This window comes from Bos javanicus, chromosome 3, assembly GCF_032452875.1.
Source record: "Bos javanicus breed banteng chromosome 3, ARS-OSU_banteng_1.0, whole genome shotgun sequence".
Lineage (NCBI taxonomy): Eukaryota > Metazoa > Chordata > Mammalia > Artiodactyla > Bovidae > Bos > Bos javanicus.
The window spans coordinates 119,810,204-119,838,190 of NC_083870.1; the positions used below are offsets into that span (position 1 = coordinate 119,810,204).

The 27,987-nt window shown below is 68.5% G+C and overlaps 1 protein-coding gene across 1 annotated transcript; it reads left to right on the forward strand.

The window, feature by feature from the left end:
* On the forward strand, positions 1–27,642 carry GPC1 (glypican 1). The gene is made up of 9 exons (XM_061412860.1): positions 1–380; positions 20,739–20,897; positions 22,713–23,104; positions 23,700–23,865; positions 24,577–24,707; positions 24,788–24,907; positions 25,008–25,141; positions 25,474–25,649; positions 25,970–27,642. Exons 1-9 carry the CDS (start codon positions 215–217, stop codon positions 26,203–26,205), a joined length of 1,680 nt encoding a protein of 559 aa, XP_061268844.1. The 5' UTR covers positions 1–214; the 3' UTR covers positions 26,206–27,642.
* The last annotated feature ends 345 nt before the right edge of the window (positions 27,643–27,987 follow it).

A 27,987-nucleotide genomic window follows, 5' to 3' on the forward strand; every position in this document is an offset into this window, starting at 1 on the left:
CGCCCAGGGGCCGGGCCCGGACTGCGCGCTCGCCTGCCGCGCTCTGGGGCCGCCCGAGCCAGCGGCCGGACCTCGCGCCCCGCCGGCTTTTGTTGTCTCCGCCTCCCCGGCCGCCGGCGCCTCCGGACCGCCAGCCGAGTGCGCGGGGACCTTGGCTCTGCCCTTCGCGGGCGGGGGCTGCGCGGGCCCGGCCGGGGGCGCCGCCGGCCCCGCCATGGAGCTCCGGGCCCGAGGCTGGTGGCTGCTGTACGCGGCCGCCGTGCTGGTCGCCTGCGCCCGCGGGGACCCTGCCAGCAAGAGTCGGAGCTGCGGGGAAGTGCGCCAGATCTACGGGGCCAAGGGCTTCAGCCTGAGCGATGTGCCCCAGGCGGAGATCTCGGGTGAGTGACCCGTGCGCCCGGAGCGCCGCTGCGCCCCCTCTTCTCTCCCGCCCTGCGACCCCGCGCCCCGCGCCGCCCTCCCTCTGCCCGGGTCTCCTCCACTCCGCCCGGCCTTCCCCGGCCGCCGGCGCGCACACACCGGCCCCTTCCCCACGGAGCTGTCCTCGCCGCGCAGCCAACGGGGCGCTCCCCGACCCGGCGAGTCCTCCAGGGCAGCCTGGGCTGAGCCGCTGGGTCGGCTGTGGGGGCGCAGCCGACCGCGGCCGTGGGCTCGGGACTCCCCCGGGGTCGTGCGGGCCTTCCCCGGAGGCTCCTGGCGTCGGCCCGGTGATTCCTGGGGGTCCCCAGCAGAGACATCCTCGGGGCCCCGGCGAGGCAGGGAGCGAGCTGTGCGCTTGGGGAGGGGCGAGGGCCGGGGCGGACGGGCGCGACCTCGGCCAGCGGGAGCGGAACGCCACCTCGCAGGGACTCCTGCCTGGGGAACTTGTACTCGCCTGGCGCTCCGGGCCGCCTCCGGCGGGGAGTCCAGCTGCAGGTGGTCGGCGCCTTGGATCCCGCCCAGGGGCCGTGCCGTTTCTTTGTAAGAGCAGCGCCGTCGCAGGCGGCCTGGGCCCTGCAGCTGCCCGCAGTCCTGCACACCCTCCCTGCGGGCCTCGGAGGAGCTGTAGGGACCGGAGAGGGGTTGAGAGGGGAGCGCGGAGTCTGCGGAGCTCGCAGACACTCCCCCCACCCCCAGTCTCCTTCCTCAAACTGCAAACGTGTCCAGAGCCGCACCGGGTGTGCACGGCGGTGCAGGGTTCCCGGGACCCAGGGTGGAGGGGGGCGGCCGGGAGCAGAGCTCCAGGCTCCTGTCCTGGGGACGCCTCCCAAGCCGGGGGGAGGGGGGTGGCTGGGAGAGACCACACTCAAGTGGAGACACGGGGGACAGGGAAGGACCGCAGCCACAGCAATTCTGAATGAGAGAGGAGCGTGAGGGCCGCGTCCATGGCCGGGCCTGGCTGGGGAACGGGAGGGGGGAAGTCAGCCAGGCCCTTGACCCCTGCCCCCAGGAGGACAGAACCCACAGAACACTGCCTGGGCTCCTTGACAGCCCCCTGCCCAGGGCTCTGGAGATCCCCCCTCTCAAGTCCCCCAGGCAGGCCTTCCTGTGCTTCTGCTGACGGAGCCCTGCCATTGATCGTCAGAGCTGTCTCCTCCCTTGGAGGGGCGATTTTGGTGGGTGCGTTTGGGCACCCCGGACCAGCACAAGACCCCCTGCACAGTCGGTTCAGGCTCTCCCCCGACCCTGCCCCATGCAGGGACCGGGTGCCTGGAAATGCTTGAGCTTTCGGGTGAATCCCCGAGCTCCAGGGTCTCCCAGCCCCAGTCTCGGCTGGCACGCCCCCAAGTCCCCTGGACCCCACAGCCCTGCCTCAGATGTCCACTCCCACGCGGTCTTTGTGCCCTTGGGGGCCATCCTACTCTGGATCGCATCCACAGGCCTCTGTCCCAGTTAGGCTGAGACACAGAGTGGCGGAGTTTGGGCCGCCGCCAAGGGCTGGGAGCGCGACGGGCAGGCTGGGGAAGGCGAGGCCGGTTGGCGGCCGGGCCGAGTCTCGGCCTCCTTGGGCTGCAGGGTGCAGGGCTTCAGGGCCCAGGACCGGCAAAGCGCGCTGCTGTGCATGTGATGGGGGACTTTGCAACTGGGGAGCGTGGTGCCAGCCGGGGCTCCGGGTGCCGCCCTCACGGAGCCTTCCTGCCTGGACTCCCTGTGACTCCTCCGCCCCAGCTCCCGGGGGTCCTGTGGCTGCACCCCGCCCCCCGTGAGTGCCCCGCAGGGCCCAGGCACCGAGAGGAGTGCCAGCGCCACGTGGGGTGAAGGAAGCGGGGTGACCTCCCCAGGCAGCGGCCGGCCCTGTACGCTCCTCCTGCTCCGGCAGCTTGGCGCGGCTCCGCGGGCCTGGCGCCCCCTGGTGGCCGCGTGGCGGCACGACGCTCTCCTGGAGCCGGGCCTTCCGTGTAGTCTTGGGGGCCGGTGGGTGGACTCCTCTGGCCTGGGGTTCCCCCGGGGGTGGGCGCCCGAGTTGGCTGGTGGGGTGGAGGCTCCGTGTTTCCCAGGACTGGAGGGGAGGGAGGGCAGCCCTGGGCCTGTGGGCGACCTTTCCAGCCTCCACCTCCCCAGGGGGGTAGAAACTCTGTGGGCTCACGAAAGAAGGGCCATCAGAGCACAAGGGGCTTCTGTTCATGACGTGTGTAGTTGTTTGGATGGACAGCCAGGCCCAGCCAGGGTGAGGAAGGCAGTCATCCCATTTTACAGTTGGGCCTCCCCCCAGCCAGAGCCCTGCATAGAAAGTGAGAGGGAGCCGCCCCTCAACCTCTATCCGTCTGCAACGGCTGGGAAAAGCCCAGCCCCAGGCTGCATCTCACTCACAGGACATGCACACACTCGTACACACATGCACACACACACATGCACACACGTGTGTGCATACACGTGATACACATGTACACACACCTGCAGGCCCATGCACACATACATCTGCACCTGTGCACGCGTACACGTGCACACACGTGCATACACATGTACACATACGTATGTATAGGTGCCTGTGGTCTCCCGGCCTTTGCCTAGGGGCTTGCTCCCGGGGCGCCTGCTGGCTCTCCTGACCCTTTGACGCCACGGTTCATCATGATCTCTCTGACCCTTCGCTAGGGTCCTGGGGCAGAGGCGCATCTGTCTGTTGTGTTCTCTGCGGCAGCCGCAGAACCTCGCCCGGTTCCTGGCACGGAGTCGGTTCTCAGTCCACACCCACACACGTCCCACTTTATGCCCGGCCACGGTGGGGGCCGTGGGAGGTGGAGGGCCCAGGCCGAGGAGGAGGGACCTGGCTGCCTGGCTTTGAGGTTGGAGGTCAGAGGGGGAGCCCGGCACTGTCAGCGGCTCCTCTGCTCCGGGACCCCAGCTGGCCGGGGCCCCCAGCAGGGGCCACCGCTCAGGCCTCCCAGCAGAAACCATTGCTTCTCCGTGCGGCCTGCCCAAGGCTGTCTCTCGGTCATGGTCAGCGGGCCTCGCATAGACCACCTGGTTTCCAGCCCAGCCCCAGACCAGACAGTGTGCACATCCCGCCCCGTTGAGAGGGCAGAGGCCCAGGGGCCTGCCCTGGGTCCCCAGGTGGTCTCCAGCCTCCACTGAGCTGCTGCTCTGGCCCCTCACCCCTGGAGCTGCTACAGTTTCATCATCCCCAGCCTGAGGACAAGGCTGGAGGGAGGGGGAAGAAGGGTGGAGGCCCAGGGGAGCCAGGAGCCGACAGGGCCACTGCATGATGCAACAGCCTGGGCCCCTGCCGGAGCCCCGGACACGCCACCGTGCTCCTCAGAGGGGCAGGGCGTCCTCCCTGGGCCTGGGCGCAAAGGCCAGCCCTGTTGCTTCGCCCGCCCTCTGCCACCTGGGCTTTCTGGCCCCGTTTCTCCACGTGTGACAACGGGCATAGGACCGCCCCAAAGGCCGCAGGAGTGGGGAGCGTGCCGACCCTGTGCGCTCTGGGGGCTGCCTCCAGCCCTGGAGCCCATGCAGGCCCTTCCGGCAGTGGTGTCTAGCAGGTGGGAGCTCTGTCCTGCCCTGGACGCGGGGGGTCACTCCCCAGGACCGTCTGGCAGGTGCAGTGGGTGGGGTGTCTGGACCTGACTCAGGGGTCACTCCCTGGGACCGTCCAGTGGGTGGGGGTCTGGACCTGACTCAGGGGTCACTCCCTGGGACCGTCCAGTGGGTGGGGGGTCTGGACCTGACTCAGGGGTCACTCCCTGGGACCGCCCAGTGGGTGGGGGGTCTGGACCTGACTCAGGGGTCACTCCCTGGGACCGTCCCGCAAGTGCAGGGGTGGGGGTCCTGGACTTGACTCAGGGGTGAGTACCCAAGGCCACTGCCACTTCTCCAGCTCCACACGCACCCACTGGGCGCTCAGGTCCAGAGCCCGGTGTGCTGACCCCCAGGCCCATGGCACTGCCGCCGAGCAGTGCTGGGCTCAGGCTTCTGGCTGCCTCATGCCACCCCAGCCTGGAGGCCTGCCGTGGGGCCTCATGGCCCAGGCCTTGCTGGGCCGCCAGCTGCCCTCTCCGCAGCTCCCCCAGTCCCGGCCCACCTCTCATGCCAAGTGGGAAGCCTCTGCACTGACCCCTCCCGGGTGCCTCCCTGCTCCTCCCTCACTGAGCTGACGGCGGCCCGGCCTTCCCAATGGGTGCACCCCTGGCCAGTCCCGGCACCCGGCCAGTGAAGGCCCGCTGCCCCTACCCTGCTCAGGAGGGCTCCTCCAGGGGCATGACCCGAGGGCGGCACAGCTGTGACCCTCGGGGCAGGCCTGGCGTATCCCCAGCACCACAGCAATCCAGGTCCCCCGGCAGTCATGGGGATGTCCTGTCCACTCTGGAGGGCTGGCCGGCAGTCTCGGTAAACTGGCCCCATGCTGGCCCTAGTTAGGAACAGCATGAGCCTGCAGTGGACAGGTCTCCTGGCAGAGGGGCTGGGGCACACTGGCCAGACGGCAGGTGCACCCCGGAGCCGGGGAGGGGAGCACAGAGCGGGTGTGGGTGCACCGGGCCTGTGCTGGGCCCCCCAGAGACACGGGCACAGGTGTCAGCCAGGCCGGGCCAGGCCAGGAGGACAGGCCAGGCCAGGGGGACAGGCCTCACCGGGTCAGGTCGGGCCCTGGCCAGGACTCGCCCCCTGGAGAGAGGCTGGCCGGCTCTCCCCAAGGCCTCAGCTTATTTCCGGAGCGTTTCAGACCAGGGCTCAGGACCAGGCCCTTGCCTGGTGCCCGCCCTGACCACGTCCAGCCACCAGGCTAGTCCTGTGGGGCAGGCCCCTGCCCACGTTCGGGCGGGGCTCCCGTGCAGGGCCACCCACCCTGTACCGGCTGGCGGCCTTCTCATCGCGCGCATCTAGGAACAGGCCTGGGCAGGAGTCCCGAGCTGCCTGCAGCCTTTGGGCAGGGCTGGTTTGGGCGGGGTGGGGGCCGCGGTCGTCCCCTGTCTCCCCCTGTGGGGTAGGGGGTGCTGGCCTGTCCTCCCTGCCGTGGCCTCTGCCCTGGGGGCACAGCCGGGGCCTCCCGCTCTCCTGACTATTCCTGCTCCAGCCGCAGGTGCGGGGGCACCCTGGGTGTGAGGGGTGCGGACCTGCTCTGCTGGCAGAAGCGTGGGAGCCTGGGCAGGTCGGGGAGCCCCTGCGGGGCCAGGCCAGCCTCAGCCCAACCCGCGCCTGCCTGTGGCCTTGGAGTCAGCTCCCACTGTCCTAGCACACATGCCCCCTCCCACAGGCCAGCCCCCTGGCCCACCTGCACGGGCATCCCTCGGGGGCGTGGTGCCCGGCGTCCTGAGTGCCCCCCCCACTCTGGGGGCTCTTTGCCCCCCAGGGTGCTCCCCAGACTGGACAGCCTCAGCAGTGAGGTCTCTGGGCACCGGCTGCATGGCGCCGGGCTGGGCTGGGCACTGGGACCCGGGCACGAAGCCGCTTCCCCGGGGCTGCCCATGGAGATGCCCCAGGCTGGGCGGCTCCACGGCAGGGGGCTGCGGTCTTGCAGTGAGGGGGCTGGAAGTCCGAGATCTACGTGGTTCCTCCCAAGACCGTACGGGAAGACTTGTTTGGGTCTCTGCTTCTGGAGGTGGTGGGCAACCCTTGGTCTGGGGGTCTCTGCTTCGTCTTTACGAGGCCTGTGCCTGCCTGCGTGCAGATTCCACCTTATGGAAATAAGGACACCGGTGCCTTCAAGTTAGGAGCAGAGCACTTACGTCTGCAAAGACCCCACACTCAAACGAGGCCCCATCCTTGGGTCCGAGGGTTTAGGACCCAATGTGTGGACTACAGACAGGATTCAGTCAAGGTCAGGGGCGCTTCCCATCCAGTGAGCAGGGCTCCTGGGCTCTGGGTGTTCCATGGGGGGTGGGGGGCTCCCTGGGCCAGGGCCTCAGTGCAGCTGTGGGGCCTTGTGACGGGGTGAGAGGGTCAGGCCATCCTTAGCTCGCTCCTCACCCCCACTGGCCCACAAGCGTCTCAGGAAGCAGCCAGGGCCCTGCCCCGTGGGCCTGAAAGTCTCCATCAGAGTCGGGTGGGGAGTAGGGAGCAGGGTCCTCTGCCTCTGACCTTCCCTGGCACTCAACCTGCTGAGGTGTCTCCCTGGTGGTGGGGACCACCCAGAACCTGGTGGGCAGTGAGGGCCCGGAGTGAAGACCTCCACAGGAGGCAGGGCCACCGGGCCGGGACCGTCGTGACTCAGTGGTGCCGATTTGCGTGGACAGGCTTGGGGTCCCTGCCGACGCATGGGAGGCCCTGGGAGGGGACACTGTGGGGGGCGGGAGTCAGTGTGTGGGGCGGGGCGGGAGTGAGTGTGTGTGGGGCGGGGCGGGAGTGAGTGTGGGGGCGGGGCGGGAGTGAGTGTGGGGGCGGGGGCGGGAGGCTGGCTCCTGGCTCCGCATCCTGAGGACCCAGGCTGCTCCTTTGTGCTGAACGCTCCTGGGTTCTGGAGGCTTGGCCGGATGACAGGACAGCTCTGGGGGCTCCCCCACGAGCTGTCCCCCCACCCCCGACCTCAGCCCCCAAGAGGCCCAGAGCCCCACCCACCACCCCCGCCTCAGCTGGAAGGAGGAGCCCTGGGAAGCTGGCGGGGACGGCCAGAGCTCTGGGAGGCTGTGCTGTGCCAGGCCCTGGGCGCCGCAGGTGGACGGCGTAAGCACAGCCAGGCCTGGGGCCGAGGGGAGGACGGGGCTGGAGCTGGCCATGCAGGAGGCCCTGCGGAAGCACCAGCTCCGGGCCCTGCCTTCCGCAGCCCGTCTTCCCACCAGGTGCCCGTGAGCCAGGCCAGGCCCGGGTTTGTGGCCCTGCCTCCTTCCTCCACGCCCTGGCCTCTGCCTGGCCCTTGCCTGGCAGCCAGCCCCACCCAGCCTTCCGGAGCTGGCAGGTTAGGGGGCTTGCAGGGCAGGCTGAGCGCCACCTGATCCAACCGCTTAGTCGGTCAGGGCAGAAACTGGGTCCCAGCGAGGGGTCCCCGCTGCTCAAGGCCCTGGTCCTGGAGTGGCTGCTCCCCCATGGCCTCCCTGCCCTGGCCTCGCTGTGCCCCCGGTGCCTGGTGTGAGCATCGACGGGGTGTCCCAGAAGGGAGCAGGTCAGGGGCGGGGCCATCACGCAGGCCCCATGGGGGCGCTGGGGGGCATCCGTGTGGCTCTGTCCATGGGCTCTGGGCACGCGTTCCAGGTTGCGGGGCATGGTCGATCAGAGGATGGAGCTGGGGGTGAGGTCACAGAGCCCCTCGCACTTGCCCGCAGAGATGGGCCCTGGCAGACCCTGAGGACCGACTTCTCCAAGGCCGGGGGGCAGGTGGCGAGTCCCAGGTGGGGCCGGGTGGGGGTGGGGGCCAGGAGAGGAGCGGGGCCCATGAGAGCCCCACGTGGACCCGGGCCACAGGACAGCCTCCTGAAGTCAGAGCCGGTCCTGCTGACAGTGCCTGAGGTTCGAGCCCCACCCACCAGGAAGTTCCAGCAAGAGGCGAGGACCCTCACCCTCCCACCCATCCATCCTTCACTGCTACGCACACACCCGTAAGCCACGGGCCCCCTCCACGAGGTCAGGGTCTAGTGAGAAGCTCAACCAGGGCTGCGAGGCCCCCCAACCCCCACAGTCCAGGGCCTGGCCATCAGCGGCTGTACCACCCGCCTTTGTGCCCAGCTGTTGGCCCCGCGGTGCGTGTGACCACAGTCACACCCTCAGTTCGCCCAGCAGCCTGAGGGGTAGGTCGGCATGTCTCCCTCCCACATGGGCAGCCAGCCCTGGACAAGTGCCCCTGCGCCTCCCCGGGGGCGACTTTCCTTAGGCTCACTGTCAGCCCCAGAGGCTTTGGGTGCCTGGGGCCCACGCACACCTTGGGGCACCTTCCCCAGCACCAAGGACACTGTCTGACCCTGGCTGTGACCGCCCAGGCTCATCCCTGTGTCCAAACACGTCCTGGGCACCCAGGGCCGCCAGCAGCACTCTGGCCCCGGGGCTGAGCCGCGTGCTGCAGCTGTGTCCTGCAGCAGTGGGGCTCCGGGCGCCCATCCAGGCTCCGGGCCGCAGGGAGTGCCTCCCGCCACCTGTGACCGCCCGCAGACCCCCGGGACACAGATTACGCCACCTGGTGCAGGGCTGGCTCAGGCGTTCACACCCGCCTCCCGTTGCCTCGGAGCTCGGGATGCACTGGACCCACAGCCGTATTTTAGAGGCTCTTACAATGTTTAGCCCCACCATCCCCGACCCCCTCCCTTGGCCTGGCAGTGGCTGCCCCCAGGGCAGTCAGGCACCATGGCAACCTCTCTTCAAGTGACCTGATACCCAGGTGACCTCCCTGTCACTGTGTATTTGGGGGCTGGGGGGACACTGGGGCAGCTGCGGGTCAGACGCACAGCTAACCACCCTCCCCCTAGGGTAAAGCGGTGTCCCCAGCCAGGAGCAGTTCCCTGGGGCCATGTTTGGTCATCACTGTGTGCAGGGCAGGGGACAGGGAGACCAGGGGCCCCGTGAAGTGCAGGTCACTCCTGAACAGGTCAAGGGGCGGCTTCCAGAAACACCGGTCGCACCGCACGGGAAGCACTTGAACCACAGCTCTAGATGGGACGCAGTCAGCGGCCGGGGGAGCAGGGCGGAGGGGGCGGCCCTCTGCTTGAGGCCAGGACAGGCTTTGGGGTTGGGGGTGGACTCAGCTCTAGAAAGATCGGTGAACTGCGGTGGACAGATTCAGGTGTGAATTTGAGGCTGGGGTCCTTAACCAGGGTGCCCAGGGGAGGCCCAGGCTTAGAAATCCAGGAGTTCGTGAACTCGACTGAGAAAGACAGTACATCTCCTTTTTTGCTCACCTTTAGCCAGAATTTAGCACCTCTTGTCATTATGAACAACGTGGCGATGGCATTCTGGAGTCCAGGGCTCGCTCACCGTGGACCGCTGGGTCCCCATGCCCCTTTACTTCTCGAGCAGATGTCTCCAGGTGCCGCTTCCACTCATGCAGCTTCGCGTTCCCCCTTGCTTGCCCATTTATCACATTTCAAAAGCCGCGTCACCGCACCTGCGGCTTCCTTCACTACACCCTGCACAACCTTTCTTTCCTAAGCGTTATTCTGAGAAAGGGTGTGCTGGCTTCAGTGGACACTCAAGGGCGCAGAGGAAGGAGGCCTCTGGGTGGTGGGCTGGACCCTCAGCCCAGGTCGAGTGCTGGCGGGGCCCTGTCTGCTCCAGGAGAGCCTGTGGGCCAGGGGTGGGGGTGTGGGGCACACAGTCTGAGCCCTTCGGAGTGTCCTTGAGCGCCTACTGCATGCCCGGCGCTGTCCTTGGTGCTGAAACATAGCCACAGCGCTCTCTCTGCAGGCACTGGGCGGCCGTCAGAGGTCTCATAAGCTGCAGCTCTGCCAGCCGTGGTGACCACGTGTTACTTTTGTAAGTTACAAGTAGAGAGAACCCGTGCAGGGTTAGATGGATGCATGTGGTTTACAGGCTTCACAGCTGGCAAAGAACCCACACGCTAATGCAGGAGACAGACCCAGGTTCGATCCTCTGGTGGGGAGCTCCCCTGGAGGAGGGCATGGCAACCCACTCCAGTGTTCTTGCCTGGAGCATCCCATGGACAGAGGAGCCTGGCGGGCTATGGCCCATGGGGTTGCGCAGAGTCAGGTATGACTGAGCGACTTAGCGTGCACACGTAGTGCACCATCATATACGTGTCCCCACCTTGACTGTAAGCAAAGACCTCTCCCAGCCTGGGGTGGCCCGGGGCCCAGCACTTCATGACCACTCTCGCTGAGACGTGGTCTTCCTGCCCTGTCCTCCCTGGGGACTTGAGATGCTCGTTTGGCCACAGCTACCTCCCAGCCCCAGGGCCCTGCGCTGCCCGTGCAGGACTCTTGCCCTGGGTGGACCACCCACCCCCGGCTGTTGCTGGTGCACGGAGCCCAGCCCCCACCCCCTCTGCTGTCTGGAGTTTCCACCTGGAGGCCAGGGATCGTGCGTGCACTTGGTGTGCAAGGCCAGAGACTGAGGAGGAAGATCCTGAGGCTGTCCCCCACCCAGAGAGGGGGACACAGAGGACCGCTCTGAGGAGGGTGGGCACTGCCCACAGCGCTCTGAAGGAGGCAGCCTGCTGGGCTAATGGGCAAAGCCCCTCCCCTGGCCCAGGGCCAGGTCTTTCAGATCCAGTGGCCATTCCCAGTGGCCGATGTCTTGGGAAAGAGGTGGGGCCGTAGCAGAGGCTAAAAGCTGGCTGCCCGGACCCAGCCGTCCTGCCAGCGTTCAAGCCTAGCTCCACGCTTGAGCGCTGTGTGACCTGGAGCCAGTACTGAACCTTTCTGAGCCTCAGAATGCCTCTGTATAACGGGGATGGTAGCAGCGCCTGCCCCGTGGAGTGGCTGTGAGACTGGGCTCTCGTGTGGCACGCACAGCACAGGGCAGCCAGGTGCACGTGCGTCGTGGGGGCATCACGTCAGGGCACACCTGCTGGAAAGGCCGGCCCAGCCCGTGTCCAGAGGGGGGGCACTGCCTGCTGGGGTGAAGGAGATTGGCCAGCCCCGGGGCCCTGCTGGGGGTCGGCGGGGCAGGGGCTGGAGGCGGGGGGACTGTCTGCTGGGGGTGAGGGAGATCGGCCAGCCCCGGGGCCCTGCTGGGGGTCTGCGGGGCACAGGCTGGAGGCGGGGGACGGCCTGCTGGGGGTGAGGGAGATTGGCCAGCCCCAGGGCCCTGCTGGGGGTCTGCGGGGCACAGGCTGGAGGTGGGGGACTGCCCACCGGGGGTCAGCGGGGCACGGGCAGGAGGCGGGGGACTGCTTGCTGGGGGTAAGGGAGATCGGCCAGACCCGGGGCCCTGCTGGGGGTCTGCGGGGCACGGGCAGGAGGCGGGGGACTGCCTGCCAGGGGTCAGCGGGGCACGGGCAGGAGGCGGGGGACTGCCTGCCCTGGCCAGGCCCCAGGGCCACACTGGGGGTCAGCAGGGTGCAGGCTGGAGGCGGGGAACTGCCTGCTGGGGGTGAGGGAGATCGGCCGGCCCCAGGGCCCTGCTGGGGGTCAGCAGGGTGCAGCCTGGAGGCGGGGGACTGCCTGCCGGGGGTCAGTGGGGCCCGGGCAGGAGGCGGGGGACTGCCTGCTGGGGCGGAGATTGGCCAACCCCGGGGCCCTGCTGGGGGTCAGCGGGGCACAGGCTGGAGGTGGGGGACTGCCTGCCGGGGGTCAGCGGGGCGTGGGCAGGAGACGGGGGATTGCCTGCCCTGGCCGGGCTCCAGAGCCACGCTGGGGGTCAGCGGGGTGCAGACTGGAGGCAGGGGACTGCCCACTGGGGGTCAGCGGGGCGCGGGCAGGAGGCGGGTCTCCCCGTCGCCACCGCCGCGTCCTGGGCGGCGCCATCTCTTGGTGTCTCTGCTCCCACTCGGCTCGTCCAGAGAAGCTGGGAATTTCAAGAAGCATCAGCTCTGGGCCCCCCAGGAGGAGCAGCCCACAGTGTAGGAGGGTCCCTTCTGCCCCCGCTTCCAAGCCCAGGGCCAGCCAGGAGAGCTCCTGGTGCAACCTTGAGGGTGGCAGCTGGCTTTCAGAAAGGAGTCCAGCAGAGTCTCAGAGGGCGCTGCAGAGAGATGGGAGGCGATGGGGAGAGGTGCCCACAGGACCCTGCTCATGGTCAGCCCACGGCCAGTCTTGGGCCCTGGCGGCCCACATCAGAGGAGGCCTGTCCTTGCCCAGCTCACTGGGGCCCACCCCTCACTGTCCCTTTGTCCCCTTTTGAGGATGGGGTTGTCTGCCCCAGGAATCCCAGCTGCCCCGGGTGAGGCCATCCTACCTCTGCCTGGTGGACGTGGCTGGACAGAGTGGGGACCGAGACACTCACTGGGTGCTTGGGGTTCCAGATTCCCTGCCAACCTAGAGACCGTCTCTGACAGATGCTTCAGCTTGACCATCCCTGAGGACCTGAGCTGGAGAAGTCAGGAAGCAGGCAGGTCCCACCTTCCCACTTGCCCCCAGGACCCAGAGGAGGCCAGGGTCCCACCTCTGGGGAGCCGGGCAAGCAGCACGTGCTGAGCTCAGCTGGCTGCCCAGGGCTGGGAGCCCTCTGCGTGTCAGTTTTGGGGGCCCTTTCCAGTGGCTGTCCTGGCCCCTGTCCCTCCCGGGTACAGGTGGGGTGGCTGCTGGCCCTGCACGCTCCTGCCGGTGTCCTGGGTCACTGAAGGGATGGTGCAGCCAGCAGGGTGGCCAGGGCTGTGTCTGGTGAGGCCCACTCTGCCCTCATCTTCCAGGAGGCTGGTGGGCCCCTGAGTGCCCAGGACATTCATCTCCTCCCCTTCAGTGAAGACAGGGAGGCCTGAGGGCCAATAGAAGGAGGCAGCGTTAGGCAGCAGGTCTGAGCCATCGAGCGAGTCTCAGACGCCTCCAGCCTCAGTCTTCTCATCTGTGAGATGGGGATAATTGTATCCTCCTGTTGACAGAGACGGTGAGGCCCATCATTCTCCAAGGAGGCTGGGGGCTGTGGGAGGGCAGGGCCCCCTCTGACGTCCACCTCCCTGCTTCTGCTGCTCGCCTGGGCGGGGTCTGAGGGCCTCAGAAAGGAGTACACACGTGTGCACACCCACACATGGTGGGGACCATGGGTGACTCAGTCAGGCTTCTCCCCACACCCCACAAGGACTGCCAGATTTAGCAGATAAAACTATCGGAGACCCGCTTAATAAATTGGTATTTCAGGTAGGTAATCATTTGAGGGCATATATCTTGAACACTTAAATTTTGAATAAATGACAAATGCGTTTTTAGGATAAACGTCTCCACGTATGTAGTGCAAGTATGTCCCAGATGTTGGGGAGGGGGTGTGCGTGCATTTTTGTGGTGAAATACACATAATAAAATTTCCCACTGTGACGATTTTGAGCGTATGCCCGGTGGCACTGCGGCACCGACGCTCGTGCAGCTGACCCCACCGTTTGCAGAGCTTTCCTCTTCCCCAACTCCGGCCCCACTGAACAGCCCCACGCCCTCTCAGTCCCTGGTCATCACCACGCCGCCGTCTGTCTCTAGGGGCCCTCGCTGAAGCGGAATCCTAAGTGTTTGTCGTTTCAGGACTGGCTTTCAGGCTCCGCGCCGTCTTTGGGGTTGGTCCACACTGCGGTGGCTCGGCGCCTGGTGACTCCCTAAGGCTGTGTGGCGTCCGGCCCCTTGTCTGGCTGGGCCCCCATGTCTATCACTTCACCGGACGGTGAAGTGGCCGCTTGGGCTCTTTCCACCATTTGGCCTTCTGCCCAAAGCTGCTGTGCACAGCGGTGGACAAAATCGCATTCAGGTCCTCGCTGTCAATGCTTTGGGGCCAGATACTTTTATTCTGGAAAATAACGCATCGTTGATCTGAAGTGCACGTGTAACTGTGTCCTGACCATATCTGTGCCCCACCCCAGTCGTGCCTTCCAGGCTGGGCTCGGAAGCGCCCACGCGCGGCAGGGAGGTGGGCGATGCTGTGCCTGGAGGTGCTGCCTGGGTGGCGATGCTGAGTCAGCACCGGGGGTGGGGGGCACCCCACCTGCTCCTGCCCGGGGCCCTCCAGGCAGGCGGGCCACGGGTGACCGGCTCGGTGGCAGAGCATGTCAGCTCCTGCCTCGGCCTCCGCCCTCCTGCTCAGGAATTCCCCTGGGACTGGAATCAAGGGCAGCCTTTCGCTGGGAGAGGCGGGGAGGCCTGGGTCCTTCCGGGTCCTGTGCAGCACTCCGGGCTGAGTGCCCTGGGCCCGTGGCTCGAGCTCCCTGAGTGGCTCCAGCAGGAAGAACCGGAGGGGACAATCATGAGTGTGAGAGGACCCTCGGACCATGCGGGCCCCCAGTGCGCTCTGCACCTCGTCGGGGGGTGGCGGGGCCCCTGGAGGAATGAGGGGGTCCTCGTGGGTGGGGGAAGCGCCCCACCACCCCCCTCATACCAGGGGGAAGCATACCAGCTCTGGGGAGGGGTCAGGTCAGGGGGGTGCTGGCTTTCCAGTGGAGACGGAGGCCCGAGGCTGCAGCTTGCGGCCACGCTGCTGTCCAGCCTTGTCTCCCAGAATGCTGGCACAGCCCAGAGAGTCTCTCTTTGGACACAGGTCCCTGAGCACCAGGTCCAGCTTGGGCCTGGTCAGAGAGGCCCCCACCAGCAGGCCCAGCAGCTCTCCGGCTGCCAGGGAGGGTGGCCAGGCAGGAAGCCCCCACCGAGGCCGCTCACGCTCCGAGAGGTCAGAGGCTGCGCAGGCGCTTTGGCTCAGAGGAACCTGGAAGGCTTCCTGGATGAAGGGCTAGACGAGTGGGTCTTGAAAGAAAAAGTAGGGCAAAGGGGAGGGTGCGTGCGACCCGGGGGCTGGGGGAAGCAGCAGGTCAGACGGGCGCCAGCAGGGGCGGCTGTGACCTTGGACTTGGCTGCCAGGTTTCTTGGAGCGGCTGGGTTGGGGGGATTGGTGAGCAGCCGAACCCATTTGTCCGCTCCGTCCTCATTACTGGGCATGGCCGGGGACAACTGCTGTCCCCAGAGGCTCCTGCAGTGGCACCGGGGTCTGCTGTGTTCTGGCCCAGCCGGGGCTGTGTCCACTGCCTTTCCGGGGTGGACAGACAGGCCAGCATGGAGACTTTGTGGGGAACCTACCGAGAGGAACCTGGGGCTGCAGCACCCCCTTCTGCTATTCTGGGATCACCCGGGCAGACGCAGCAGAGGTGGGTGGCACCAGTCCATCTCCTGGGCTACTTCCGGCCCAGAGGTGGGGTGGTCAGGCGAGGGAGACGGGAGAGCCATACGGAGCCCGTGTTCCTGGGGGCCCCTGTCAGGGACGGGTCTGCAGCATCTCGAGTGAGTGCCCTCTGCAGCCTGGCCTGAGAGAGCCGCACGGAGCTCACCCTGGTGGGCGAGGCTTCCGAGGGGTACCTCACTCCCGGGCCCCGAAAGGCTCCCTGGGCCTGCGTCCAGGCCCACATCCGGGGGCCCTACCACCTCACCAAGGCAGCCCCCAAGGCCAGTGCCCACTGGCAGGGTGGCCTGCTCAGGGGTCTCTGAGCAGAAAGCAGGCCGCAGGGAGCACCCTTGTGAGCTGCCTGGTGGGGCCCCCTGCTCCTGGACCTTGGGTGCTGTGGGCTGCCTTGGAGAGGCCACTTTGCTGAGAGCTGCCTGTCCAGCAGGTCTCTTTGCAGGCCAGCCTGAGGGGGGGGGGGGGCGTTCCAGGGCATGCGGCGCTGCGGGGAGGGGGCCTCGGCTGGCAGGCCCTGCAGTGGGTCTGGCTCGTGCTGTGGCAGCCAGGACCAGAGCTGGGGCTGCGGGGAGTGGCGGGGACGGGGGAGAGCCAGCCATGGTGACCGCCTAAGCGTGTGGGAGGGGGGCCCAGGAGGAGGTGGGTACTGGGCCGGAGCAGGGCGTGGCCAGGCAGGGGCCTTATATTTCGCAGGGGAAGTAGACAGGACGTTAGCATGCAGACCGGGATCACCGACTCAAGACTAGGGGCGGGTAGAGAGTACGGGTGGCTGATGGTGGCCTTTGAGCGCCCAGCGTAGGGCTCTGGTCGTTGTCATGGGGAGAGGGGGCTCGCTGGCGGGGGGCTGCCATGCTCCATGGGGAGCGAGCTGGCGCCCCCCTCGCATCCCCACGCCGGGAGGAGCCCCGTGGGGCAGGAGCCAGGCGGAGGCCGGGGCCGCGGGAAGCTCCGGGGCTGAGTGCGGCCGCCGCGGTTTCCGGGGGAAGGGGACGGCGCGGCGCGCGGCGGGGCGGGGGCTGCGGGAGGAGGCGGCCCCGGACCGTGCGCGCCCGTGCTGCGCAGGGCTGCGCGGGGCGGCGGCCGCCAGTGCGTCCTGCTCTGCTGCGCTTCCGCTCGCCCGCTCCGCAGCCTCTCCCGGGCGGACCCCAGACCTCCATGCACCAGCGCCTGGAGTCGCACGCCGCCTGCCGGGACCGCCGCCGCCGAGAAGGGGGTTCGGGCTAAGCCCGGGGCTGGCATCCAAGCGCGGGGACCCGCCGTCGCCCGCGTCCCTCCGCACTTCCATCCCCGGGCGCGTCACCCCAACCCTTCCTACTGATCTTCCTCGCCGCTCACCCTGTTGCCCCCATCACCACCGCCCAGACCCCACCTTCAGTCCGGCCTACCCCACCTTCGCCCCCAGCGCAAGCCCCTCGCCGTCTCCGTGTGCGCCCCATCGGGCCCCCGTCCTCACCGCGCCCATCCGTCCCCCACCTTCGCCCCGTTCCCACGCCCCACTCCGCTGCCTCCTCGCCACCCATCCGCGTTTATGCCGCAGCCCCCTCCTGCAGCAAGCCCCCCTTCCTCCTCCATCAAGCCCGTTCCCCTCCCCTTCGCTCTCGGCAGCCCCCGTGCGCGCCCCGCCTGCCGCCCCCAGCCAGGCCCGCCTCGCCCACTGCGGCAAGCCCCTTCCCCGCCAATCACAGCGCCCCCGGCCCCCCTCCTGCGGCGCGGCCCCCCTCCCCTCGGCGCTGCCGCGCCCACTGCGCCAGCGCCCGCTCCTCGCTGCGCCAGGAGCGCGGCCGCCTCTCCAGACCGCGCCGGCTGCGGCTCCGCGCGTGCGGCCCTCTGTCCCTGGCCGGCGGCCGCTGAAGCCCGGGCGCTCGGCCTTTGTCCCGCCGCCCGCGCTGCCGCCCCGGGGCGGCGGGGTCCCGGAAGGGCCGGAGGGACGGACCCCTCCCGCCGGGCGCCGGGGTGTCGCAGGCGACACCACTGGGTTTCGGGTCCCCGCCGGTGACGGAGGCTTGGCGGCGGCTGCGGGCCGGCTCGGTGATGCTGGCAGGTGGCCGGAATGGTGGAGGGGCTTGGGGCCGGCGGTGAGGTGCTCCGAGGGGGCTAGGGGAGCGAGGCGGGGGCGGTTGCGGGGTGTGTTGCCGCGTTAGGAACCGGGGATGGTGGCGGTTGAAAAGCCCTGTCCGCGGTGGGTCTGTGGCTGCCCCCCGGGTGGACCCCAGCCCTCAGGGCTGACCTGCCGCAGACAGAGGCCAGGCTCAGACGCCTCTCGGGTGGGAGGTGGGGCGGGGTGAGAAGATGCAAAAAGGCGGCCTGGGGATCCCACGGTGGGCGGTGCCCAGGGAACCCGGGGTTGCTTGTCCGGTGCCTCCCCACCCACCACGTCCAGCCTGATGGACATGCCCGGGGGGTCCTGCAGACCATCGGAGCAGGAGTGGGCACGGACAATCGTCCAGAGAAGGATCTGCGGCTCTGGGAAAGCCTCTCCCCACCCCGCCCCTCCACAGGAGGCCGGCGGGGTCCAGGGCAGACTGCAAGGGCGGGGTGGCTAGGGGCCCCTCCCTGCTCTTCCAGCCCCGGCCTCCCCTCTGGTGTTTGGGGGCCCCGGTGCCCGGAGCTGCCCGCATAGCTGTGTTCCGAGGGGTCTGGGGAGGCTGGCTGTCTCCACTGAATTAGCCAGTGCATCCTGGGGGTGGCTGGGGGAGCTGGTGCCTAGCACCCGATCGTGGCTTCAGAGGCTGGTGCCGCAGGCGGTCTGCGTGCTCCTGTGTGAGCCGCAGAAGCTTCTGGAAAGATGGGCTTGGCCTGGCGCCATCTTCCCGCTGCAGTCTCCTTGGGAGGGCTCCCAGGCACCAGTCAGGACTGCTGGGCTGGGCCGGCACAGACGTGCACTCTGTCCAGCCTAGGAGGCGAGGACCACCGCTGGCATGGCGTCTTGGGCTCCAGTGCTGGGGTCACAGAGCTGGTGGGCGTGAGGAGGGCTGTGGCCATGTGCGCAGGTGGCCGGAGGCGTGAGCCTCAAAGATGTTTAAGCTGTAGAGATGGGATCTAGCACCGAGGAGCAGGAGTCTGGGGGGACTCCAGGAGGCCTGAATATGGGGGGGCTGGCTACGTGGTCTGCTGTCCAGCAAGGGGAGGACCTGCCATGGGGTCAGGAAGCGAGTGCGGGTGTTTTAACCTGGGGAGGGCAACGGGGTGGGGGGGGCGGGTTCGGAAACGTGGGGGTGGGGCCCAGAAGTGGGGGAGCAAACCCAGCATGAAACAGCCCTCCCCTCTCACCCCCCCCCAAAACCTGGATCACGAAAGAAGGTGTCACAGAGACAGAGGAAAGGGAGAATTCTAGAAGGATCTAGGCGGCTGTGGAAAGAGCAGCTGCTGAGAAAGAAGGAGGGACCGTCGTGGACCAGCCGTGGACCAGCCGTGGGGGGGGGGGGTCAGTGCAGGTGGGGCGGGTCAGCGGGCAGAGGGGGCATGCTGATGCCTCCCAGAGGGGGCGGGAGGGGGAAAGTGGTGATGAGAGGGGTGGACTGGGCCGCTCTAAGGTGGACGGGAAGCCAGCCGTGCCCCCACCTGGCCCAAGGACCCCTCCCTACTCTCCAGGCGTTTAACCGAGAAGAGGTGGGGTTTGGGGATGGAGATTTGAAATGATGGGAAGAGAATTGCATCCGTCCGCCTTGCACACCTCCAGGGACCTGGAGCTCATGCCCTCCTCACACTGGCAGACCCCCCCCCCACTATTTGGCTAAGATGGGGGGAGCAGGCCTACTGTTCAGGAAGGCGCCCCGCAGAGTCTGCCCTCTGCCCGGGAGGTGTCCCGACCCACAGGTGACCCTGGAGCGCGGGCCCTGACCACCGGCCACGACATCCGCCCCGCAGCGGCTCGGGGTGCCTCGGCCCAGCCCGCCCGGGGCCCCAGGCCGGCGCCCAGGCTCTGGCTCCGTGTCTTCACTCCCGTGTGTGTCCACCGAGGGAGGGAGGGACGGGGGCTGTGCTGGGGCGGCCGGGAGAGCGCGGGCGCCCGGGCGGCTGGACGAGGTGGCGGGGGCGGGGGCCAGAGCGGGCAGCTCCCTCCCAGCTGCGGTGCCCAGGAGCCCCTCCAAGCCGGCCAGAGAGGGCTTCCTGTGTGTCCTGGATCGGGTCGGGGGAGGGGGTCAGGTTCACCAGGGGATCGGGAAGGTTGGGGAGGGGAGACAGGAAGCCTGGGACGCTGCCCCCAAAACCCACCCCGTGGCGCAAGTGCTTAGGTGCTGGCAGCCTGCAGCCCCCTGCCCGCCTGCCCCCAGCTTACCCCCCACAGGGCTGGTGGTCCCAAGCAGCAGGGAAGGCGTGCTCCTGGCCCATTGTTGGTGGGGAGGTTCAAACCCATCTGGCTGGGTGCACAGCCTCCAGCACCCCGGAGACGGCCAGTCTCTGCCAGCTGGCCCTGCGGAGACCCCAGGCCCGCTGTCCTGCCCCGCCTGCTGTGAAGGGCCAGGCCTAGGTCAGAGTCAGCAACGGCCGAGAGGAGGCCTCCGGGCGCCTCCTCAGGTCCCAGCCCCTCTGCCGGGTGCTGCCTGCTCACCCCCACGCTGCTCCCACCCCAGAAGCTCTGCTGGTCAGACCGAGTGCCCAGGCCCCCGACCCCAGCCCCACATGGCCTCCATCCAGGCGGGACCCCTGAGGCCACTCCATTCTGCCCACCCCAGGCCGGCACAGGAGGGAGCCTCCTCCTGCACTGCTCAGACAGGAACTGTGGCTGGTGCGGGGTGGGCTGGGAGTCGGGGGTGGGCTGAGGCGGCCCAGTGGGTGTGGGGCCTGAAATCGGGCAGCCTGAGCCGCGTGGCCCTTCACTGTGTAACTTTGGACACGAAAGCTAACCTCAGCCAGCCTGTTTCCTGGTCTGCAAAGTGGGTTCACACTCAAAACCCGGACCAGCACGTTTTGAAAGGTGCGCCCTTCACCACAGGGGCCACCGGGCCAGCCTCAGCGCTGTCCTGGCGCTGCTGTGAGCTGGGCCACTGGGAGCCAGTGCCTGGGCGGCAGCAGGGGACGGTGGAGGCCCTGAGGGGCGCAGGCGTGTCCTACCGAGCGGGGCAGGGCTCACAGCAGGGCCCCGCTGGACGTGTGTCCGCTCATCCTGACGAGAGGCCCCTGCATCTGGCCAGCCCAGAGCTATGGGTGGGCAGCCCCCCAGCTTGCAGGGCCTCCTGCCCTTGGTGGGAGCTGGCACCCCAAGCTGCTGTGGGGAGGCTGGGGCTGTCCTGCCCCTCAGGCGTCCTCTCGTCCCCCTGCCCTCAGCCTGGACGCCGGGGAGGGCTGCCGGCAGTCCTGGACGCCCCTCGCCCTCCTCCATGAACCTGGAGTCTGGCGGGCCCCCACCACCACAGGCCCTGCGGCCTCTGTGCTGAGTTTGGGAGTTGAGCTGAGCTGCTCGGGGCGCCTGGGACACCTCTTCATGTGGATGGGGGCAGGGAGGGGGGCTGGGAGCGGCACCCACACCCTGCCCTGGCTCTCAGGGCCCTGGGAGACGAATTCTGCCGAGGGCAGCGTGGCCCACGTGGGGCCCAGGCCCTTCCCGGGTCTGCCTCCCCTGGGCGGCCCCCGACCCCCACTGTGCCCCCTCCTGGGGCCAGCCCCCCCCAGCCCCTCCTCTCCCTCACGCCAGCCCCTCCCCACAGGTGAGCACCTGCGCATCTGCCCCCAGGGCTACACCTGCTGCACCAGTGAGATGGAGGAGAACCTTGCCAACCGCAGCCGCGCTGAGCTGGAGACAGCACTTCTGGAGGGCACCCGGGCGCTGCAGGCCACGCTGGCCGCCCAGCAGCGGGGCTTTGACGGTGAGCAGGCTCGGGGGCCACGGACACTCGCGGTGGAGGTGGGCACCTGAGGCCTCCCCCGGGGGGCGGGCCAGAGCGGGCGTGGTGGCAGGTCGCCTGCGGGCCTCTTCATCTGCTCAAGGAGCCAGCGTGTCTGTCCCGTCAGCCCTTCGGAGGGGACCGTCCACCTCCAGGGGCTCCCCGGCACCCAGAGCTCTCCCAGCGCCTGCCAGGGACTGGCCTGGGGCGGGCCACCCCAGGCTCTGGAGCTGGGAGCTCTGCGTGAGGACAACAGGGCGCCGCGAGCGGGGGCCCGTGGCGTGGTCCCGGTGTCTGTGGGTCAGCGGTTCCCTCCGGGCGTGGCTGTCACATCTGGCCCCGGAGCAAGGAGTGGTGGGACGACTTGGTGACGTTTACTGTGGGCCCCTCGGAGGGGGCGGCAGCAGGGGCCCCCGGAAGCGACCAAGCTGTCAGAGCCTGCACGTCACCCACTCAGGACGCTCATCTGTGTTAAAAGCGATTCTTCACCCTCTTCCAGTCCCACCTGGGCCCCCCAACCCTCTGCGTGCCACTTCCCACCCCAGCCCCACTGCTGCACCTGGTCCGGCCACCCCAGGTCTCCCAAGCACCCCTCCCCAGGCCGCCCGCACCAGGGGGCCCTGGTCTGAAGTATTCCAGGCCCTGAGCCCAGCGGGCGCATGCTGGCTGTGTTCCAGAACACAGCTCTCCAGCCGCAGTCACCAGGGCTGTCATCTGAGGATGGGGCAGGGGGCTGGGCATGTGCGTGGCGGCCCCATGACCACCCCCTGTGCTGCTGGGCTGGTCGCTGAGCTTTCTGGAGGCCAGGCTGGGGTGGGGACCAGGCCCCTGGGGGGGATGGGAATATGGACTGGCTGCTTCCTCCCACAACCCCCACCCAGGGGGCTGCACGTCTCAGCCAGGGCTGTGCCAGGGTCTCCTGCCCGAGGCCCTGGGTGGGGCGGATGTGGGCACTGGTCCAGGGGCTACAAGCCTGACATCCCCATGGCCTCAGAGCAGAGCTGAGCTGGCCTGGACACCCGAGGGTGGGCCTGGGTGGGAAGGGGTGGCCACAGCTCCTGAGGACGCATCTGCATGGGCGGGTGGTGTGCCCTGTCCCCTGCAGTCTCCCTGCGAGAGAGGAGGACGATGTAGGGGCCCCGGTTCTCAGCACATAGGGCAGAAGCATTTTCCCCAAAGCCCTGGGGTCTGCTGCCCACGGTCACCCCGCACCTCCACAGCCCTGACTGGACTCTGGACGTGTCCTGAGGGCTGCAGGGGGCCCTCTCCAGACCCCCAGGCAGGCCGGCTTCCAGAACCAGAGGGAGGGCCACGTAGAGAGGCGGGAGGGCAGGAAGCCCAGGAGAGCCTCAGAGACCCGCAGGGTGAAGGGTGGACAGAGACACCCTGGGGGACTGAAGACTCCCCAGGACGGGGGACTGGCTGGGTGACAGTGGGGGTAGAAAGGAGAGCTGCTGGGAAGGAGAGCAGGTGAGGGGCACCTAGGGCCTTCCCCCCAGTGGGTCCCACCCCAACTCTGCACCTTCCTGCCCTCGGAAGCAGTCCCTTCCAGGTGCTCGTGTGGGGCTCAGGTCAGAAATAGATGCTGGACACTGCAGTCTCCAGGCCAGGAGGGGGAGGGCTCAGGACCCCGTGGGGGCTGGCATCCAGGGCCCCCACAGGTTCTGATGACTCAGAGCATCGGGGGTGTGGGGGCATCGCTGGCAGAGCCCCCAGGAATGCCAGTCGGGGCTGCTGCAGCACGTGGGGTGGGCAGGGGCCCCTGAAGGCCTCACGCCCACCTCCCCCCGCTCCCAGATCACTTCCAGCGCCTGTTGAACGACTCGGAACGGGCGCTGCAGGAGGCCTTCCCGGGCGCCTTCGGAGAGCTGTACACGCAGAACGCCAAGGCCTTCCGCGACCTGTACGCCGAGCTGCGCCTCTACTACGGCGGCGCCAACCTGCACCTGCAGGAGACGCTGGCCGAGTTCTGGGCGCGCCTGCTCGAGCGCCTCTTCAGGCAGCTGCACCCGCAGCTGCTGCTGCCTGACGACTACCTGGACTGCCTGGGCAAGCAGGCCGAGCCGCTGCGGCCCTTCGGCGAGGCCCCCCGCGAGCTGCGCCTGCGCGCCACCCGCGCCTTCGTGGCGGCGCGCACCTTCGTGCAGGGCCTGGGCGTGGCCGGCGACGTGGTGCGCAAGGTGGCCAAGGTGCGCGCCCCGCCCCCTGCCCCGCCCCTGCCCGCGGGAGGGGTGGGGGACCTGGGTTGTGAGCTCTGCCCTGGGCAAGGGCCCAGGCCTGTCGGAGCGGGAAGGGGAGGGGCCTGGGGCTGGACGCCCCAGGGGCTCCAGGGGTCAGGTGGACAGGACATGAGAGGGCTGCCCGCTCCCTGGCTGAGCGGTGGAGTGCGGTGTCCGGTGTGGGAGGGCATAAGCGTCAGAGCCCTACGGGGCTGGGTAGAACCCACCTCTCTACCCCCGCACCCCCCCCCACTCCCCCAGCGAGGGCCCTCAGTAAGTCGCCCCGGCCTCGGGGCCCTCGTCTGCATGGCGGGCAGTGTTCTCGCTTCCCCAAGGAGGTTTCGTGACCGCAGTGTTCCCGGGGGAGTCCCAGCATGGTGACCGGACTGGGTGGACTGAGCGCGCTCCTTCACTGCCCGGGGCCGCAGGCCTGCTTGGTCATTTGGGAGGACACAGGGCCCCAGTAAAGGCCCCGCCGTGGTGGGGCAGACCTTGGCACCCTGACTCCCGCCCAGCCCCGCCCGGGGCTCTGTGGCTTCGGGGTCAGACTGCCTTGGCCCTCCAGGTGCCCCTGAGCCCCGAGTGCTCGCGGGCCGTCATGAAGCTGGTGTACTGCGCCCACTGCCTTGGGGTGCCCGGCGCCCGGCCCTGCCCCGACTACTGCCGCAACGTGCTCAAGGGCTGCCTAGCCAACCAGGCCGACCTGGACGCAGAGTGGAGGAACCTTCTGGGTGAGCCCCCACTGCGCGACCGCCTGCAGGGGCCTGGCCCTTCGTGGCGGCGCGCACCTTCGTGCAGGGCCAGGGCCACCTCTAGAGTGGGTGGTCCCCGAGGCTGGGGGGCAGGGTTCCCTCTAATCTCCCAACGGAAGGTGCCATGGCCAGCTGCCCGGGAGGGTGCCCTGAGGGTCAGGTTCCTGTCCTTGCCCACTGAGCGAGCACGCCGAGGTGCACGCGTGAGACGCGTGGCAGGGCGACCCGTGCGCGAATTACCGTGTGCACTGCTGCCATGGGTGAGCCGGCTGGCATGTGCAGACGTGAGGTGGGTCACCAGACGCACTCATGTGTGCATCTGCTCGTGTGAGGTGAGCCAACACGCATCCGTATTGACACCCGTGGTGACACAGGCCAGCACGCATACACGCCCAAACACAGGCTGACATGGACGTGTGATGGCATGATGCGAACACTGTGAGACATGCGGTGACGTGTGCACACGGTGGGCTGGGTGTGTGTGTGCCGGCAGGCGTACGCTTAGACACACGTGCTCAACCTATACCCGCGTGCCAACACATCAGGAGCGCGTGTAAGAGGGCTGGCCTGCAGTGAGCAGACGTGCAGAAATACTGTCTTGTGCGGGCTGACGTGCCTGCGCGTAGCACAGCCATGAGCCAGCGTGTGTCCATGCAAAGTACCCCGTGTTTCTGTTCACGCCTGGGCCAGACTCCATGGTGCTCATCACGGACAAGTTCTGGGGCCCGTCGGGCGCGGAGAGTGTCGTCGGCGGCGTGCACTACTGGCTGGCGGAGGCCATCAACGCCCTCCAGGACAACAGTGACACGCTCACAGCCAAGGTGCGGCGGGGGAGCAGTGGGCAGGGGAGGGGCCCCCAATGCGGCCTGGCGCCCGTCAGGACCCCTGCGTGCTCCCCCAGGTCATCCAGGGCTGCGGGAACCCCAAGGTGAACCCCCAGGGCCCCGGCGCTGAGGAGAAGTGGCCCCGGGGCAAGCTGGCGCTGCAGGAGAGGCCGCCCGCGGGCACGCTGCAGAAGCTGGTGAGCGGCCTCTGCCGGGCTGGCCCGGGGTGGAGAGGTGGGGGGAGGTGGGCGGGGCAGGCTGGCGGGGGCACCTGGTGGCCTGACCACTGCTCCACAGGTCTCCGAAGCCAAGGCCCAGCTCCGAGACGCTCAGGACTTCTGGATCAGCCTCCCGGGGACGCTGTGCAGTGAGAAGCTGGCCATGAGCTCGGCCAGTGACGAACGCTGCTGGAACGGCATGGCCAAGGGCCGGTGAGTGTCCCGCCGCCGCGGCCCCTCAGTGTCTCCGTGGCCCTGGGTGCGCCATGCCCTGCGCCGGGTCTGACGTGGGACACCCCACGGGACCCAGAGCTGGGACGAGGGCCAGATCCCCACCGCATACACAGGCTCAGTGCGTCCACGCTCTGCTGCAGGGGCCCTTGTGGGCTCCTGGCAGCCCTTGAAGTCCTTGGGGGGTTGGGGGGGGTGCTTCAGGTTTGCCACCACCCTGACGGGAGGAGCGGGGGCTGGATGGGTGTTGCTGGGGCCAGGCCCCTTTGTGGGGAGCAGGACAGTGACCCAGGGTTTGTCTCTCTGGCCTCCAGGTACCTCCCCGAGGTGATGGGTGATGGCTTGGCCAATCAGATCAACAACCCCGAGGTGGAGGTGGACATCACCAAGCCCGACATGACCATCCGCCAGCAGATCATGCAGCTGAAGATCATGACCAACCGCCTGCGCGGCGCCTATAACGGCAACGATCTGGACTTCCAGGACGCCAGTGAGGGCGGGCCGGGGGCAGCTGAGTGCCCGGGGTGGGGCCCTGGGGTTGGGGTGGGGATGCCAGGGAGCCCCAGCTGGGGAAGGGTGTTGGGGGAGGGGGCGGCCTCCTATCCCCGGAGCCCAGGTGGCTCTGAAGGCCCGGCTGCTGCCCAGCTGTGGTCCCGGTCCCCCGCCCTATCTCCGACACGGCTGTGAGCCGGCCAGGACGTCCGCCCAGCCTCGGCAGACTCCAGGAACTGCCGTCCCCAGCGCAGAAGGCCCAGGCAGAGGGTTGTTGCTCTCGGGGTCCCCCAGAGCCTCCTCCCCTTTCCTCCCCAGGCGACGACGGCAGCGGCTCGGGCAGCGGCGAGGGCTGCCCGGATGAGATGTGCGGCCGGAAGGTCGGCAGGAAGAGCGCCAGCTCGCGGACGCCGCTGACACACGCCCTCCCGGGGCTGTCGGAGCGGGAGGGCCAGCAGACCTCGGCTGCGGCACCCCCCTCGCCCCACGCCAGTCCTCTGCTGCTCCTGGGGCTCGCCCTGGCCCTTCCGGCAGCTGCGCCCCGGGGGCGGTAACTGCCCCGGCCCCAGGGACCGCGGCCAAGGACCGACTTTGCCAAAACCCGCAGCAGACGATATTTAACTCCCTGGGCCGGGAGGCCCCGGAGCAGGACAGGAGGGGTCGCCGAGGGACCCGGCTTGTGACTGTGCTGGGGATGGGGCGGGGGGCTTCACCCGGCCCCCTGAGCTTTTACTTTTGTATGGGGCCCTCAGGTCAGCCGGGGACAGTGTCCCCCAAAAGCCATGCGTTTCAGAGACCTCGAGGTGCCGCTGGCCGTCTCTCCCCGGAGCCCCTGCAACACCGGGCCGGGTGAGGAGGCCGCCTGGGCGGTGTCCAGCTGAGCGCGGGCTGTGCCCCCCTCCCCCACCACCGAGCACCTGGGGGTCAGGTGTCTGAAAGCCACGCCCAGTCCTCAGGCCCAAGAACCCCCCAGAGGGTATCAGGGTTCCCGCTGGGGCCGAGCGGGCCTTTGGGATTATGCATGAGCCCTGACCCCACCCCCAGGACCCTGTCTGGGCCCCCTCTCGGCAGCCGCGTTGGGCTGCGCTCCTGGCCATTGGCGAGGCCCACACGGGGACTTTCAGAGACGCTGCCTGCCCCTGCCCTTCCCCACCCCCACCCAGACCAGGGCCACGTCCCAGCTCAGGACGACGTGAGCCAGGGCCGCAGCCGACCCCTGGCCGCCGCCTGGCCGCGGGGACGCTGGGTGGCTGGGGAAATCTGAGCTCAGGGCCAGCGAGACCTGGCGCCCATGCCAAGGGCCTTCCCTTCCCTGACCTTGCCGGCCGCAGGCCAGGGCGCTCTACAGTTAAGGGCTTTCCTAGCCGCACCTCCTCTACAGGCCTCTCCCGCCCTTCTCACCCAGAGCTGCCTTCTCGGCTTCTCCCCGGAAGCTTCTGAGGGTCCCAGGTGACCTTCCGAAGCCCTGGGGTCTCTGCAGGCTCCTCCCCAGGCCGAGGCCCGCCCTCCTAAGCCCCATCCACTGCAGGGTTTGGGGAGGGGCCACTCCCTGCCAGAGAGGGCTTGGGCCGGGCAGAGTGGTCTCGAGGGTGGGGGATGCTGAGCCACGTGGCCAGGCCACCCTCCTGACCAGCCCCTGGGCCCCGAGAAGCCTGCTTCCTGCCGCTTTGCTTTTCCTCACGGGGTGGAGGGCTTCGGGCTCTGGGACACGCGGGGTCCAGGGCTGCTCACACAAACACGCCAACCGTATCAGAACCTTGTGCCGGGGCGGGGTCGGGCCGGGGCCTCCCTGCCTGCGGGTGGGAGCCAGCTGGACTCCCAGCCCGGGGGCAGTGTGCCCGGACAGCCACTCGGGCCCGCCCTCCCTTCGTCTCTGGACGGGGCGGCCCTGTGTGGTCAGTGGCCCGGCCAGCTGTGTCTCGGGCTGCACGGCGTCCGCAGGTGACGTGTGTTCTTCGAGTCCTCGTATGAATAAAAGGCTGGAGACCGCGCGTCGCAGCAGTGATCCCGCCGTACCCCACCTGGCAGCAGGTGTGCGCCGTGGGCGTGCCCGGCACGCTGGGCCGGTGGGGAGGTGAGGGCGGGCTTGCACACGGGTCCCCCCTGGTGGGTGGCCCACGGCTGGAGAGTGCCCATCCTGCCCCCCGCCCTGGTCCTTGTGCCGTCCACCCTCCCTCTCCCCACTCTGGACGCACACAGCTGGGCACGTCCAGGAAACTTCCCGTTACCAGTTCCTGCCAAGCAGCCTCAGAGATACCCTGGAGGCCGCAGCGTGGGGGCCCAGCGTCATCCCGTAGCTGGGCCTGGCCTGACATCCTGATGGCCCCGTCAACCCC